The 10,606-nt window shown below is 38.8% G+C and overlaps 1 protein-coding gene across 2 annotated transcripts in view; it reads left to right on the top strand.

Moving 5' to 3' along the window:
* LOC102180153 (transmembrane protein 45A) overlaps positions 1 to 2,643 on the top strand; it is a 69,390-nt gene extending 66,747 nt beyond the window's left edge. The window contains exon 6 of one of the 2 annotated variants that reach the window (XM_005674849.3): positions 2,230 to 2,631. In XM_005674849.3, the coding sequence (XP_005674906.2) occupies positions 2,230 to 2,323 (94 nt within the window). In that variant the 3' untranslated portion in view covers positions 2,324 to 2,631. Of the gene's footprint in view, positions 1 to 2,229 lie in introns of both variants that reach the window. The other variant, XM_005674848.3, reaches the window with a different exon arrangement.

Consider the following 10,606-nt stretch of genomic DNA (forward strand, 5'->3'; position numbering starts at 1 on the left):
GGAGTAGTCACTGTGTTAACACTGTTAACCGTGTAAACAATTTCTACAGCAAATTCCCTACAGACAAATGCGTTCCATTCTGAGAGCATGTTCATAAGTTCAATTTGCTTATAAGTGCAACAGTTAGCGTAGGAACCCAACTAACACAATTGTATATATATATCTGTATATCATACTGTGCTGTAATAGGTTTATAATACTTTCCCCACAAGTAATAGTGAAAGTGAAGTCGCTCAGTTGTGTCCGACTCTTTGCGACCCGTGGACTATAGCCCACCAAGCTCCTCTGTCCATGGGATTCTCCAGGCAAGAGTACTGGAGTGGGTTGTCATTTCCTTCTCCAGGGGATCTTCCCAACCCAGGGATCAAACCCAGGTTTTCCACACTGCAAGTAATATGTACATAAAAAACAAACACAAAAATAAAGAAGTATTTTTAACCTCACAATACAGGACCTTGAAAAGTACAGTACTATGATACAACAGCTGGCATATAGGGGCTGGCATGCATATTTACATATTTGAAAGTGTGCAAATTGAAGTTTCACATGTAGGCAACGCACTACAAGAAATAGCTAGTTCTTTGTTTCACTTCCGGAGAGTCATCAAGAATGAATCTAATGAATATACTAACTAATTAATCCCTTTCATTTAGCACCTACTCAGGTTGTGCAATGTGGAGATAACCGTGTGGGTTTAAAAAATGAAATGATACACTGTCCCAGTTTTAACTTTAAGTAAAACTATTAGCTTTTCATGAAAACAATGCCTTGAAGAGTTGAGAACGTTGGGAACCAGGTCGATGGTCAACTAATTATCAAGGCAAACAATTTTGAGTAGTTTTTCTTGGCTTCTGATGAGTCAGTAGATGTTACTGATACCATTCAATTGTTGTGTGTTGGAGAAATTAATGTTGAGTTGGAAGTGACTGAAGAATTACCTCTGGGTAGATGAGTGATATGAACTGTAGGATTGCTCCACAGTCCACTGAATCATCACGTACATAGTGAACCACTATTATGAACCAGTAAACAATTATTCTATGAACCATAGAACAATTATTATGATTATTCTAGACTCTGACAAGAGTTAGAGCAGTAAATAACATGAAGCTTCTGCTCTTAGGAAGTTCATGCTCTAGTGAGATCCAGAGCACAAGTAAAACCCTGGTGTATTGAGAGGGGTGGGCCAGGCCTTCTTTGGGAGAAAAAGAAAAGACGTGTAAAGTTACAGATAGGCTGGTGATGTTTTTCATAAAACAATAACGATTTTGGATTTGGTTTATCAGTTTGTTTGCATATCCTTATGTACCTCTGGAAGTTAACAATCCATGGGGTCGCTAAGAGTTTGGCACGACTGAGCAACTTCACTTTCCCTTTTCACTTTCATGCATTGGAGAAGGAAATGGCAACCCACTCCAGTGTTCTTGTCTGGAGAATCCCAGGGATGGGGGAGCCTAGTGGGCTGCCGTCTATGGGGTCACGCAGAGTCGGACGCGACTGAAGCGACTTAGCGGCAGCAGCAGCAGCAGCACAGCACCATTTCTTCACAAATAATCCTGCACAGGAAAAGCTTTACGTAGTTCTGATTACATCAGAAAAGTTGAGAGCCTGCTGAGTTTCTGCTACCAAGAAACTTGGCATCTTCCAATGCCGAAATTTCCCCCCAGCATCTACAGATTCTCTTAATCTATGAAAACAGTTACAAGAATAGAGGTTACTTCTTTCAGCTTTTTAGTGCATCAGGGACCATCACATGTAACAGAACAGCCTGGGACCAGCATAGAAGCAGCTCTCTGAAGACACAGTAAGGGCTGCAGTACAGCCCAGACTTGACATGGGGCCCAACCTGGGGAAGGAGATAGCTTCATGGGCTTCCTTCTCAGGACAGGGCTCCTTTTTGTAATACTCAGCTGAGCTCAGTTTCTTCAGGGCCTACTACAGTCCAGAGATTCTTTTGTTTGTCTTAGAAATAATTTAAGTTATGAATTTTGAATATGATGCAAACAATCATGTTACATAGTAGAGGTTTATTGTGTCTGTTTGCTTATAGACTGCTTTAATCCACAAAATGTTTGCAGGTAAATCCAAAGCCAAATGAAAGTGATTTTCTTTTGGGGTGTGCCTCTTCCATTTGCACAGATAAGTTAGAGTTTGTTGTACTATAGATACAGATAGTTTGTGGTTTTAATTTTAAATGGAATACTGTAAGATGACTCTCATTCTCCTCAGGTTGGTTAAATCTCGATTTACGAGGTTCTGCCCTTCAGAAGTTGAACTGCTGAAAAATGCTGAACGAGAACAAGATTCAGAAGAAGAAATGTGACTTTGATGGGCATCCAGTCTTTCTAGATGAAGTTTTTCTTTTTCTATTTAGTTACAGTTTTGCCTGTTTATCTTTTATTTGGAGAACAACTGATTGAGAATGATTCTTGGTGTCATGATATTGGGGGCTTGAGGTGGCTCTCCCTAGGTTAGTTAAAGCATGATGCTCACATTCTGAAAAATATTTGTTTTGTTTGCCTAATAGATATATATGCTCAAAGTTCCTGGGCTTACTATCACTTGTAACTCATAGATGGGATTTCACTTGTTTACCATCTTGCTATAGTGGGAAATAAACAAATTCATGGATCTTGGTTCAAACACCACAGATATTTTTGTTATTCAGCTGCACCCCACCTTTATATCATGAAGACAGAACCTGTGTGACACTGAAATTCCTTTTTGTGAGATATCTCTTTCTGTAGCACCTGCGTTCTCTCCTGGGAAGAGCAAGCTGGAAGTCATCCTGTAGCGCATTCTCTCAAAGAAGATAAAAGGGATGATCCATGGTTACAGGGCACATGGCGAAAAAGCCATGAAAATCTAGGAAAGGAGAGTTTGAATATTATCCATCGAGGAAAAAATCATCACATGGCTTAGGATGGCCACCATGCCATCTCCTCTGCTAAAATAACTGAGGGCTTAAAACAGAAGCTTTTTATGGAATACATGGGTAAACAGTCAGAGCCCTTTTTCACTGGTGGACTAAGTAACTCCCACAGGAGAGTCTGAAATTCTTTCTCATTCTGGCTTTACCATCACTAGCCTCTAGGGTTTAAACGGTTACCATGTCTTCCTCTGAAGGTAGGGAATGCAGTTGAATGGATCAATTTCTGGCTGTCACATTTCATGAATCTAGAATCTCTGAGACAAAATGGAAGCTAATTTAGTACAGATTAGACAGAAAGGTCAGTCTCTGCTGTGACAGAAAAGATAAGGAGCACTGCATGAGTCCATGGATGGTTGACCTGAATATGAAGGAAAAGAGGCAGTCTAGCAGGTAGAGGAGCCTGTGGGGCTATAGTCCATGGGGTTGCAAAAGAACTGGACACATTTTAGTGATTAAACAATAACCAGAAAAAAAAGTGGGTAGCTGGAGGTGACATGCGCGCAATTTAAACCAGAAGCTCCCTGGTGTTCCAGAAGCACTGACTAATCCAAAAAGCTGCCCCAGTCTGGTATTTTCACATGACAGTGAGGAGGGATGTGAGTGGATTCTTTAGGCCAAAAAACTGGACACATTTCTTTTTTTATGTAATGGTTGAAAAGAGCTGATGAGGGTGCCTAAAGGTTTATCTTGAACACTGCAGTAGACCTTACTACTGGCATAAGAAATGCCCACATGCTGTGGTTCCCAGGTGATCATGGCATTCTGCCCTATATGTATCCTATATCTTAGGGCAAGTTTCTATGATTTTTGGCAATTTGTATTTCAAACAAGTTAGCTGTCAACTGCAGTTATGTCAAAATGGCATTGCTGGTACCTAGGCCTGAGTAGGAACTCTATAATAATTAGCATGAATGAGATTGAGGCTGGAGTTTTGAAAGCTGTAAGTGTAAATATACTAGCAGTCTTTACAAGATAGCAGAAATGTCTATTCCTGCAGTTTCTGCACAGAGAGAACACAAGTGAGATGCAATCCAGTGAGTTCTCAGAGGAGAAACTTCCTGTTCAGGTCTAAGTCCATAGTTTGGGCCGCCTCTAGTCCATGAAATGAGCAATAAACTAAATATAATTAATATAATTTTATGGAACCTTCACCAAGGAAGGAGTAAAGGAAGAGCATCCTCCCTTACTTTTGTTTGTATTTAATCTCAACTCTTCCAAAAACCAGCCTCAAGTCCTGAGCTTTTATCAGGCCTCTTCAGAGTTCACCCATGCTTGACATGTCATAACCAAGGGAAAGAGATTCTTTAAATAACTCAGCACAATATCCACATGGCTATGGATATGGTAATACCTCCTCAGCTATTTCTGTGGTCTCCAATACCTCCTCAGTAAATTCTGTGATCTCTTATCACCGTTGCTTAGGGAACTGCAGCCTCGCATGGCACCAACTGCCAGTTCACTGTTAAAGTGGGAGATCAGGTTATGACCATCATGGTGTCCTCATCATGTCACTACAGGGCTCACTACTCAAGGTTGTAGTGATTGTATCTTGGATGTGGATTAAGAAGGTGATGCACGAGTCACTGAGGACTACAGGAGCAGTGAAAATAAAAGCTGAGAAACGACAAGGTATCCCAAATGCAAGGAATTAATAGATTACAAAGCGTGAAAGAAACATTTGTATACATGGAAAATAGATCCAGAAATTCTATATTCTATCTAATCTGAATTCCAGATGGAGAAGGTTGAAAGAATAGAGGACATGCATAAAATAATAGACAAGAATTTTCCCTAAATAAATAGCAATAAAAGGAGATGTTTTTTGGAGAGGTGCTTCAAGAGCTGTGCAGAGAATACAGTGTTTGGGTTTCTGATTTATACAAGTAAAAATGAAAAATATAAGCCATCCTTATAAATTTCAGTTCAATATATGAATAGTATTATTCTATTTTTAAGTCTGGCAAATTTAAGCATTCAGTTTTAAGGAAACTTTAGTGTTTGGGGCACAATTTTAAACTTAGATGATAAGATTGCCCTTTAGATTTCCTCACTGTGTTTATGAATTAAATATTTTTTCAGATTCTTGAGTACTTCAATTAATCAACAGATCTTCTCAAGCTGTTATTATTAAAAGTTTAATTTATTAAACTTTTAAATGTGGTATTATTTAAACTTTCTTAAATATTCCAATACAGTATAAACAGTGAGATTGCAGCTGAAACTCACAAGCATAAATTTGTTGGTCAATTGCACACTTATAAACTGAACTTACAAGACTAATCTGCGTAGATAAAATTATTTGTAGGATATAAATACTTAAAATGCTATACATGCACAATTCTTTAGAAGGCACAAATATCAACGTTTGTTGATTCTGATGCTCTTAAATGTTTCTGTACTTAGCTGGAGTCTTCCCATGTTAAAATAAACTTACTGGTAAGGAGATGATTTGTTTAAAACAGACAATGCCAGGGAACATCTAGTCTGCTTGTTGAGATTTTGGGCCCAGATACTGAACAGGACAGGATTCTTGACAGTGACCCTAAAAGCACTTTATGAATGAATGACAGTTAGGAATGAATCCTGTTGTTTACAATCACTGTATCAAACCTTCCACATAAGCTGTCTCCCAGTCTTGCACAGCATATGGAAGGAGGCTTCCCCTGCTGGAGTCATACTTAAAATTATCTGTCTTTTCTGCCTACTCATGAAAATCTGCAACCCCTGCCCAGGCTGCCATGTCACTTGGTGAGATTTCATTATTCTTTAGCTCTTAAGATATTAATTGTGTTTCCTTCTAAGAAATTTCTGAACTTGATAGAATCCTCCACTCCCCCTCACCCCCCTGACCATTTCCTGTATGATGAGACTACTCATTTTCTGCAGATATTAAGATGATATTCTAATGAATTCTAGGTCACTCTCTTTTAACAATGATTCAGCAGCTCTGAGCCTGGATGTCAGTATTTCTTAGCCTTTAATCCTTTAAAGCCAGGACAATACCTCTCTGTTCAGTGCTTGCATGAATTGTGGGAGGAATTGATATCACTAAAGCAAAAGGTTAAAATGGAGGCAAAAAAGTGCCTCCTGTCTGGTTCCTCTCGTGAACCTGAGCTCTTCTGCCTGTTTTCAACTGTCCAAAAGGGAGAATTAAATATTTTTAGTAACAAGCCATGTGGAAGAGCCCAATATAAGCCCCACTTATAATTTGTGTCTGAAGCCAAAATTAAGGTGATGAAACACAGAAAAAACTCAACCAAGTAATCAAAGGGCTAAACAATTTAGGTTGAAACAATTCTCTCTTGTGCTCAGAAACTGACTTCCGTTCCCTTGGCCTCTCAGATCAATTCTAAATTGGCTAACATTACACCCGAATAAAATAAAATTACTTTGAATGTACTTCAATATGTAGTTATACTCTCATATTGTCCAACACAACCCTTGTTCCAGAAATGTGACTTGTTCCCTGTTTCTTAAAATTTGTTTCTTTTAAAACATGTATATTTCTGTGTCTGTATCATACTAATTGCCCTTTTTTACCTCCTCCTCTTTGCAGCTTAACTTCAGGAGATTCTTTAAGGCCCAGTTCAAAGCTCTTCTTTTCTGCTGCTTCCTACCACCCTTTGCTGTTTATAAATTCCTACAATATGGAGCCCAGAGCAGCACAGGATCATAGGCTGTTCAATCCCCTAATTACCTCTGCAATGAAATGCTATCTTGTTGCTAAATTGTAATTCCCTAAAGGCAGTCACACTTTTTTCGTCTCTGCTGTAGCACCTAAGGAATCCTCAACCTGCAGCATTGAAAGGTGAGCTAGAGGAGCAGGAATGAGAGAGAAGAATCAAAGGAAAATATATTTTAAAGAAAACAGGGCCCCAAAGGTTGTCTATGGGTGAAGATTCTGAGGCCAGATTTAGTGATTTGTCTAAGATTGTGCTGTCAATTAGTGGCCAAGCCCATGATGGTATTTAAATCTCCTGACCCCTGGAGAGAGGGCTCTGTCCACTGAAGAGGCTTCATGACTGCAGTGAATGGCTCAGTTCCTTTTTCAAGGGACCTGCTTCACTCATAAGACCCATTGCCACCCAGCCCTACTTTCCACACAAATGTCCATTCAGGGGAAGAGACTCTGGCTTCTGTTCTAATATGTCTGGTGATTTGATTCTGGTCAGAATTATGTTAGTTTGGGCTGCTGTAATAGAAGACCATAAACTGGGTAACTTAAACAACATGTGTTTGTTTCTGATGATTCTGGAGTCTGGGAAGTCCAAGATTATGGTGCCAGCATATCTGGTGTCTGGTAAAGGCCCACTTTCTGGTGAGAGAGATAGGTCCTCTCTCTCAAGTCTCTCTCTTATAAGGGTATTAATCTCATCACAAGGGCGCCACCCTGATGACCTAACTTTCTCCCAACAGCCTCAGGGCCAAATACCGTCACACTGGGATTAGAGTTTCAACACATGAATTTTGAAGGTACACAAACATTTAGTCCATAGCAAAAATTCAGGAGAGGAATCACCAATATGGGGATGACCAGGACACTCTATTCTTCCCAGCTGATAGCCTTCCCTACTCCTCACTCCTTGGAGAAATGTATCTATAGTTACTTCATATCTGATGTGTCCCCATTATGGATGAATGGTGAGTACTTAGCAGCAGAAAAAAATAGCAATGATGCTACCCTTTAGGGGTAAAGCATGGAAACACAACTCATAAGCCAAAATGTCATGTTTCACACCTGAAAAAAGGGCTTCACTTATCAAAGTAACATGTCAAACCACAAGCATTGTTAGGAGAAGAGTTTGGGTTATTTAAAAATATACTATAAACATGTATAATATCATATAAGAAAGGAATCGCTAGTCTAGGTTCGATGCAGGATACAGGATGCTTGGAGCTGGTGCACTGGGATGACCCAGAGAGATGGTATGGGGAGGGAGGTGGGAGGAGGCTTCAGGATTGGGAATACGTGTACACCCATGGTGGATTCATGTTGATGTATGGCAAAACCAATACAGTATTGTAAAGTAAAATAAAGTAAAAAATATAAAATAAAATAAAAACAAAATTTATGTCAGTAGGGTTCATGGATATATACTTTATTAATTCAATGACAACATTATTTCTTTTGCTCAAACTATTGCAGCTTTGGCCATTAGGAACTCCTTTAGTTTGGCTCCTGTGTTCTTTCAGCAATATTCTCCCATTTCTTTCTTTAAAAAAAAATTAAAAAATAAAAATATCTTAGATTTTAATTTATCAGTACCCTAAACACATTGTGATGGGTTGAGTTTTAATCTCAAGTTCATATGTTGAAGTCCTAACCTCCAACACCTCAGACTGTGAACTTATTTGGAAATACAGTTGTTGTAGATGTAATTAGCTTAGTTAAGATGAGGTCATACTGGAGTAGGGTGACCCCCAATCCCAATAGACTGTTGGCCACATAAAAAGGAATTTGGATGAAGATACACATAGGGAGAATATCATGTGGACAGGAAGGAACAGACCAGGGTGCCAATGATGCCAGCAAATCACCAGAAACAAGGAGAGAGAGTTGGAACAGATTCTTTCCCAGCACCTTTAGAGGGAAGGAGCATGACCCTACCAATAATTTGATCTTGGACTTCTAAGCTACCTGAACTGTGAGACAATAAGTTTCTGTTAAGCCACTCTATTTGTGTTACTTTGTTAGAGCAGCCAAATAAAACCAATACATTCACTACTCTAACATCAGTTTTAAATTTAATGTTTTAGACTTCAAAATAAGATATGCATTTGAGCTGGGAAATGGCATATAAAGTTATATGGCAATTCCAGACATGAAAATATGATCCCTCCTATGTTTTGTTAACAGCCATAAAATATGTTGTCCTTATTGGAAAAACTGCTGACAAGTGGCTTGGTTATACATTTACGCTTTTTTAATGGCCTTACTCAGGTTGGCAATTTTCCTTAACTGGTTTTTTTGTTCAACATTTCTCAGGTAGGTAGAGTTTACACTTGGAGAGTAAATCATTTATCAGCAAGTAACTTCTGCATTATTATCTTTGGTATTCTCAAACTTTTTATATGCCTGTTCTCTAACTAGATCACAAACTCCTTGAGTATCATACACTAATATTAAGCTTTCTGGGAATTACAGTCCTTTTCTGAAAAAATGCATGGTGTTCATCACAAGATGCTCTTGTATTAGCCAAGGTTTCCCAGATACATAACCTGTAAGATATATATACACACATATATATAAGTTTCCCCTGTGACTCAGCCTGCAAGAGCGTCAGGAGACTCAGGTTTGATCCCTGTGTCAGAAAGATCCCCTGGAGAATGGCACAGTAGCCCACTCCTTCCAGCATTCTTGCCTGGAGAATCCCATGGACAGGGGATCCTGTGGGCTACAGTCCATGGGGTCACAAAGAGTCAGACATGACTGAAACGATTTGGCACATACATATGTATGATATATTTAATTAAATTTTTGTTTAGTTTGAAATTTAGTTGATTTATAATGTTTTGTTAGTTTCAGGTATACAGCAAAGTGATTCAGTACATATATCATGATATTGAATGTAGTTCCCTGTGCTATTTAGAAGGTCCTTATTGGTTATCTATTTTATATATAATATTGTATATATTTTAATCACAAACTCCTAGTTTATCCCATATATATATGTGCATATATATATATATATATAATTTATGTATTTTAAATAACTGACTCATTGTGGAAGTTGTCAAGTGCAAAATCTGCAGAGTGCCCTCCTAAGCTTTTAAGAAGGCAAAGAATTGATGCTGGAAAGAGTTGATGCTGGAAAGAGTTGATGCTGCAGTTTGAGTTCAAAGGCAGCCTGCTGCAGAATTCCCTGTTAGGTGGAAGTCAGTATTTTTCTATTAATATTAAGGTCTTCAATTGCTTGGATGAAGGTAATCCACTTTACTCAAAGTCTACAGATGAAACCATTAATCTCATCTAAAAATCACCTCCACAGAAACATCTGGAATAAAGTGTGACCAATAAGAAGGAACCAGGGCCTAGCTTAGTTGACACATAAAATGAAACTTCATAGCCATTAGGGATTCTGCTTACTCGATTTCATGTGTTTTGTGGTTCCCTCAACACTGAATCTGGACAGGCCTTACAATTTTGTTCACCAATAAAAAGTGGGAAGAGCATATGTGGCAAATATGGTCTTCCACTTTAGGAGGTCTTGCAGCTTACCCTGTTGCTATCTTGAAACCCAGCCTGAATGTGAAGGAAACAAGCCTATTTTGTTGGGAAATCTTCAAGGAGGAGGCCCTGGAGCAGAACAGACCACGAGATAGAGAGAGGCCCGGGCAGTTGGCCTTTCTGGTCATCTCAGCTGAGATCCCAGACATGTGAGAAAGATCATCTTGGATCCTTGAAGCTCCTGTGAAACTTCCAGATGATTTGGCTATATGATCATGTGGAGCAAAGCCACTGCTGTTGAGTTCTGCCCAAATTACTTGATTATGAGCAAATAAATGATGGTTGTTTTTTAAATCACTTAACTTTGGAGTGGCCAGTTATACAGCAATAGATAATTGATATTTAGGCCAATGATTTCTGTAAAATAATTATACTAATGGAGAGACTTAGGATCTCCATTGTTAAGGTATAAATCATAGCGCTTTTTGACACAAGACATTGAAAAC

The sequence above is a fragment of the Capra hircus genome, chromosome 1 (assembly GCF_001704415.2).
Source record: "Capra hircus breed San Clemente chromosome 1, ASM170441v1, whole genome shotgun sequence".
NCBI lineage: Eukaryota > Metazoa > Chordata > Mammalia > Artiodactyla > Bovidae > Capra > Capra hircus.